Source organism: Triticum urartu, chromosome 7A (genome assembly GCF_056163025.1).
Source record: "Triticum urartu cultivar PI428250 chromosome 7A, HENAU_Tu73, whole genome shotgun sequence".
NCBI lineage: Eukaryota > Viridiplantae > Streptophyta > Magnoliopsida > Poales > Poaceae > Triticum > Triticum urartu.
In genome coordinates this window covers 575,188,581-575,194,855 of record NC_141879.1, presented here as the reverse complement: position 1 = coordinate 575,194,855, position 6,275 = coordinate 575,188,581, and the positions used below count along the sequence as shown (strand labels likewise).

Here is a 6,275-nt window from a genome sequence, read left to right as displayed (position 1 = left end):
GGTAATCACGGGACGTGGGAAGTGGGCACGATCGACCCCCGTGCTTCCCCACGCCATGCCTCCTCGGCTCTGCCACGTGAGCCTATAAGTAGGGGGAAGAGGGGGAGCGACAGAGGCTCGCGCGCTCCCTCCCACTCCGTCCCTCCTAGCCCTCATCTTCTTCCTCTCGCTGTCGCCGCAGCCTCCTGTCTCAGCGCCGTCGCGTCTCCACGCCACCTTGCTTCCATGGCCTTGTCAAGCTCCTGGGACGGCTCCAACGTCCATGAAGACCACGTGGAGTTCCTTCGCCAGACCCGGCGCCTACCCGGCGCCGACCGCGTTCAGGTCCGCCTGGCGCCCGAGAAGGAGATCTCGCCGGCGCCGGAGGAGGGCGAGCGGGTCGTCTTCCGCTCGCACTGCCTGCGCGGCTTCGGCCTCCCGGCGAGCGGGTTTCTTCGTTCCTTCCTCGAATTCTACAACCTCCAGCCGCATCACCTCACGCCCAATGCGGTGATGCTGCTGTCGGCCTTCGTCTCCCTCTGCGAAGGCTTCTTAGGGCTGCTCCCCACGCTGGAGCTCTGGGGAGAGTTCTTCCAAAGCAAGCTCGGCACAGTCGTCGCTGGCGTGCCCGCCCCCTGCGGAGCCTTCATCGCCATGAGGAGGGCGAGCGAGAACAATCCGTTCCCGCCCATCCCCCTGATCCAGTCGGTGAAGGTCTGGCAGAGATCTTATTTCTATGTGAAGAACGCCGCCGAGCAAGAAGACTACATCAACTTGCCGGCTTACGTAGCCGGCCCGCCGGCTGGAAGGCAGCCCTCGTGGAGCTTCCGGTCCCGGTCGCTGTCTCCGGCCGGGAACGCCGCCATCTCCCGGCTTCGGGTGCTGATTCAGTCGGAAGGCTTGCGCGGGGCCGACTTGGTGGCCGCCTTCGTGGAGCGCCGGATCCTTCCTCTCCAGAGCCGGCCCCATATGATGTGCCAGATGAGCGGCCGCTTCGACCCAAGCCGGCTGAGCACATGGGAGATGCCCCACGCGGAGGTGGCCCTCATGGTCAACTACATTGCCAATTGCAAGCTCAGCGGGGACTGGCAATACGGCAAGGCGCCGTATTCTCGCGCAAATCCTCCACCCGTGGTAAGTTTCTCTCTTTATCTTCTTTTTCGTCGTCAGCCGGCTTCGCGACGGCCGGCTTCAGACCAGCCGGTTCTCTGTGCAGAACCCTCTTCTCCCGCCGCCGGCCGGGGCGGCAGGGATCGAACGCCAGTACGCCCTCGACCGCACGGTGGATGATGTTGACGACCCGGACTTGGGGGCGGCTGCCATGGAGGACGCCGTCGTGGGGGACAGCGCCGAGCCCGGAGGCTCAAAGTTCACCGCGAGCTTCGAGGACTGGCCGGACGATTTCGAAGTCGAAGTCGCTCCGCGTCGCCAACCGGCGGCCGACCAACAGGGCGCAGGCTCGTCTGTCGCGCCGGCTGCCGGCGGCGCACAGAAACGCCGGGCCGCTCTAGGCCTCTTCGGCAGTCGGCCGAAGAAGTCCAAGCCTTCCGCCGCGGCGATGAAGCGAGAAGAGGCGGCCGCGAAGGCGGCCCGCTTCTGCAAGGCCGTAAAACAGCCCCAGGCGGTCTCGGCGTAAGTCTTTACTTGGTTTGCCGCAGTCTCGTCGTTGTCGTTCTCTTTTCTTCAAACGTCTTCTTAACTTTCCTTTGCTTGCTGGACAGGGCGCCGCTTTCCCTTGAGCGGGGCCCGGGCGGCTCCGTCGTGGGGCCGGCTGGAGGGTCTTCGAGCTCCCGCCGCGTGGACCCCCGCGCCGATCTTAGGGAGGCCACCGAGCGGAACGCCCGCGAAGCGCGGGAGATGCGCGAGGTGGCGGAGAAGGCGGCCGCCCAGGCGGCAAAGGGGCAGGCTGAGGCGGTAGCCAAGGCCTAGAGGGAGGCGGCTTCCGCGGAGACGGAGGCGGAAAGCTCGCGCAGCCAGCCTCCGCTGCTCGCCGTGCCCCTCCGAGCCGTGGCCCCCGACACCCCGTTGCCCATGGCGGAGGAGATCGTCCAAGACCCGCCGCTGTTGGAGAGGGAGGAGGAGCCCGTGGCCTTGGCCGGAAGAGCGCCGCCTGCGGCGCCAACCGGAGCGGGCCAAGGCGGTCAATCATCGGCGGCGCCGGAAGAGCCGGCTGGAGGCGAGCCAGAGGGCCGGGCCGGCCTCAAGGTGCAGCTGGCAACGGGCCGGCGTGCTGGAGGAGGCGCTGCTCCTCCGGAGTCGCGCCGAGACGCGGGCGTAGGCCAGCCGGCTGGAGATCTGGAGGCGGCCAGCTCCGCCTTGTCCGAGTGGACTCCCAGCGGGGGAACCGGCGAGCTGGAAGCAGCGGCTCAAGGGGTCCGGAGCCGGCTACGAGCTCAAGCCGCCCTGCTGCAACAGCTCAACCAAGAGTTTTTGTCGACGCGAACCACCGTCCGGGTGAGTCCTTTGCTCTTGGCTGCTTTGCTTTCTTGATTTCTTCCGTGGGGGCGCGCCAGCGCACCCACTGGGTGTAGTCCCCGAGATTCGGGCCGACTGCTACGTAGTCGGGTTGGATCTTTCTCGACGGCCACCTTACTTTGCTTTCTTTCTAAACTTTTAGGAATACCACAACCTTCGTGTTGCCGCGTTCGACTCCCAGGCTCGAGAGTTGAGCCGGTGGACCGACGACCTGGCCGACAGCCGAAGTAAGTACTTGGTTTTGTTTGTCTCCTGTGGGGGCGCGTCAGCGCACCCACTGGGTGTAGTCCCTGAGATTCGGGCCGACTGCCGCGTAGTCGGGTCGAATCTTTCTTGACGACACTTTTCTTATTGATTTTTCTTCTTCTTTGTCTTCAGGGGCCAACACCGACTTGCGGAAGGAGCTTGGCGAGGCGAAGGCCGCCCTTTATACCAAGGAGGCCGAATGCGCTGCCTTGGCCCAGGAACGGGATCGCCTGGCCAAGAAGCTGGCCGACCAGGAGGAAAGCCACAAAGCGGCCCTTCAGGCGGCGAAGGAGAGCGAAGCCACCTTGCTAGCGGAATATGAGATGGAGGCGGCGAGCTGGTCTGAGACCCGGCGAGCTCTGGACGAAGGCTTCGGCCGGATTGAAGACTTGATCGACGGTAAGCTGCCTTTCTCGGCCCTTCTCCTGCCACTTGCCGCTTGGGTTTTTTGACTTATCTTGAACTCTTGCTTGTTGTTTCTTGCAGATTACTTCCCAGGCTTCTCCGCCTTCGCCGCCCAAAGCATTGAGGCCCATCGCGAGGCACGCCGGCAAGCGGGGGCCGACATCGCGCCGGATGCAAACCGGACCCTTGAGGAGCAGCTCCTGGCTGTCCAGGCAAGGTTGCAGCCGGCTCATCGGATGCTCCGTCGGCTCCAACGTGCCGGGGCGCAAGTGCTGGCCGCCCTCTGGTCCGGCGAGACGATCCCCCGTACTCCAAGCCGAACCGCCGACTAGCTGGAAGTCGCAGTCGGCCGCTTCGAGGCTTGGAAGGCGTCAGCGGCCCGCCTCGGAGCCGGGCGGGCGTTGGAATTCGTCCGGGCTTGGTACCCAGGGCTCAGCCTCGACCAGCTGCGCACTTGGCGGATGGAGGCCCACGCGGAGCTGGAGGCGGTGAGGCCGGCTATCGCCCAGCGGGCTTCAACGATCGCCGAGTGCACCGACATCAGCGTCTTCACACCCGAAATCGATGATGACAGTGTCGCGCAGCCGGAGGAGTGGTTCGGGCTGAACCCGGCGATGGGCGAGGACTCGGCGGAGGAGATCTCCTCCAGCGACGAGGGTGAAGAAGACGAAGACGACGACGGCGGAGACGTCGAGCCGGCTGGTGGAGCAACCAGCCGACCTCAGGCCGACCGTGCCTCCAGCAACGAGGCGCATGGGAGCGCACCCTCTGCGGGAGGCGGCGACCAAGCCGAAGTACGTCAGCCGGCCGCTCCTTCAGCCGGCGCGACCGTCTCCGCCAACCAGTCGGCCGCTCCGCCAGCTTGACCTGTCGTCTCTATCTTTCCTGCTTTGTTGTCTTTGAACAATCTTTGTTAAGTTTCGCAGTTCCACCCACTGGGGGTGTATCCAAACTATGTTGAATGCTGGCCTCTTGGAGGTCTTTTTGTGTAAATATTATCATGTGCATGTTTGGTTTCCATTCGCGTATGCTTGTTTATCCTTAGGCTTTTTCCTTTGCCGCCTTCCCTCTTTGGGGAGGCAAGTACTTGAGCTTTCTTGGATTTAAAGTAGAATGAATAGAAACCGCCCGACCGGCTACTCTGGTAGCCAGTCGGCGGTGTGGGAAGAAGCCGGCTTTTGTTATATTAGTCCGTTAGTCCCTAGCCATTTTTCGTGTGGGCGGTCGTTCCTACCTTTAACCCTTGCGAGCCGGACAGCCGGTTCTTCGAACTGCGACTTTGGCAAGGGAAAGCTTGAGAGCCGGCACACTACTTGTCTGACTGCGGGTAGGACTTCTAATATAACTTCAGTCGGCCAGTCCCCGAGCCGACTGGTCGGACTCGGTGCCGGACAGAATAAGTAAATGATACGACAAGCATGATATTTTCATTCATAAATAAGGGATGGCAGTCCCCGAGCCCTCCTCGGGGAGCCTATTGTCGTGTACTTAATACAAAAGTTAGCGTGATACATACTGCCTTTCAACTGTAAAATCTTCGAAGGAGGTTGGCGTTCCATGGCCGTTCCGACTCCTTGCCGGAGTCGTCTCTCTTGCGTGCCTTCGGCTTCTGTGCGTCGATCAGGTAGTAGGAGTCATTTCCTAGAGCTCTGCTGATGACGAAAGGGCCTTCCCAAGGGGCTGAGAGCTTGTGCTGGCCGGCTGTTCGCTGAATCAGCCGGAGCACAAGGTCGCCCTCTTGGAAGGATCTTGGCCTGACCTTCCGGCTGTGGTAGCGGCGCAAACCCTGCTGGTAAATCGCAGACCGGCTGAGAGCTAACAGCCGGCTTTCTTCCAGCAGGTCGACGCCGTCTTCTCGTGCTTCCTTGGCCTCCGCTTCCGTGTACATGGTTACTCGAGGCGAGTCGAACTCGATGTCGGTTGGGATGACCGCCTCGGCACCATACACAAGGAAGAAAGGGGTGAAGCCGGTTGACTTGTTTGGTGTAGTGCGCAGACTCCAGAGGACAGCCGGCAGCTCATCGAGCCAACAGCCGGCTGAGCGCTCCAGAGGTACAACCAGTCGGGGCTTGATGCCGGAGAGGATGAGGCCGTTGGCTCGCTCGACCTGGCCGTTTGACTGCGGGTGGGCGACGGACACTAAGTCCAGCCGGATACCTTGGGCTGCGCAAAAACGTGCCAAGGCTCCTTTGGCGAAATTCGTGCCATTGTCGGTGATGATGCTGTGCGGCACGCCGTACCGAGTTGTTATGTCCGCGATGAACGTCACGACAGTCGGCCCATTCAGCTTCTTGATCGGCTTCGCCTCAACCCACTTGGTGAATTTGTCCACGGCGACGAGCAAATGCGTCATGCCGCCGCGCGCCGTCTTGAATGGGCCCACCATGTCCAGTCCCCAAACGGCAAAGGGCCAAGTGAGGGGAATGGTCTTGAGTGCCGAGGCCGGCATGTGTTGCTTGGAGCTGAAGAGCTGGCATCCCTTGCAATGCTTGACTAATTCTTTGGCATCGTCCAAAGTAGTCGGCCAGAAGAAACCATGGCGGAAGGCTTTGGCGACAAGTGATCTTGAGGCCGCGTGGTGGCCGCATTCTCCTTGGTGAATGTCTGCGAGGATTGCAATGCCCTTCTCTTGCTCGACGCATCGCTGGAGGACTCCGGTGACGCTGCGCTTGAGTAGTTCTCTGTTGACGATTGTGTATGCTCCGGCTCGACGCTGGACTTGTCTTGCTTCGGTTTCGTCAGCCGGCAGGTCTTGGTTTACTAGGAAGTTGAGGATGGACTGAGCCCATGACGGGGCCGCGACTTCTTCTACTGCCAAAGTGGCTACTGCCACCAGGGTGGGTGGGCTGGGCGGTGAGGTGCTGGAGTCGGCCGCCGGCTGTAGTGCTGGTGCAGTCCTCGGGCCGGCTACCGCAGTCCCCGGGCCGGCTACCGCAGTCCCCGAGCCGGCTGCCGACGTCCCCGAGCCGGCTGCCGACGTCCCCGAGCCGGCTGCCGAAGTCCCCGGGCCGGCTATGGAGGTTTTGGGGTCGGCTACTTGATTCTTCAAGCCGGACCTGGCCGCATCGGGGTCAGGCGGCACGAAGATGGAATCGGATTCTGGAGACGGCTTGATAGACGGCTTGAGTAGGCGTTGTAGAGCGACGCCGGTTGGAATTGCTTGCCGAGTG

At 62.3% G+C, this 6,275-nt stretch overlaps 1 protein-coding gene across 1 annotated transcript; it reads left to right on the top strand.

The window, feature by feature from the left end:
* The first annotated feature begins 225 nt into the window (after positions 1–225).
* On the top strand, positions 226–1,615 carry LOC147960500 (uncharacterized). Its single transcript, XM_087533382.1, has 2 exons — positions 226–1,113; positions 1,430–1,615. The coding sequence occupies exons 1-2, from the start codon at positions 226–228 to the stop codon at positions 1,613–1,615; spliced, it is 1,074 nt and encodes a 357-aa protein (XP_087389508.1).
* Positions 1,616–6,275: the final 4,660 nt, after the last annotated feature.

Excerpts from the sequence above, each read along its gene's own strand:
- LOC147960500 (XM_087533382.1), top strand. The coding sequence starts at position 226 with ATGGCCTTGTCAAGCTCCTGGGACGGCTCCAACGTCCATGAAGACCAC. Across the intron at positions 1,114-1,429 it reads GCGCAAATCCTCCACCCGTG|GGCGCAGGCTCGTCTGTCGC; the intron begins GTAAGTTTCTCT and ends GCCGACCAACAG.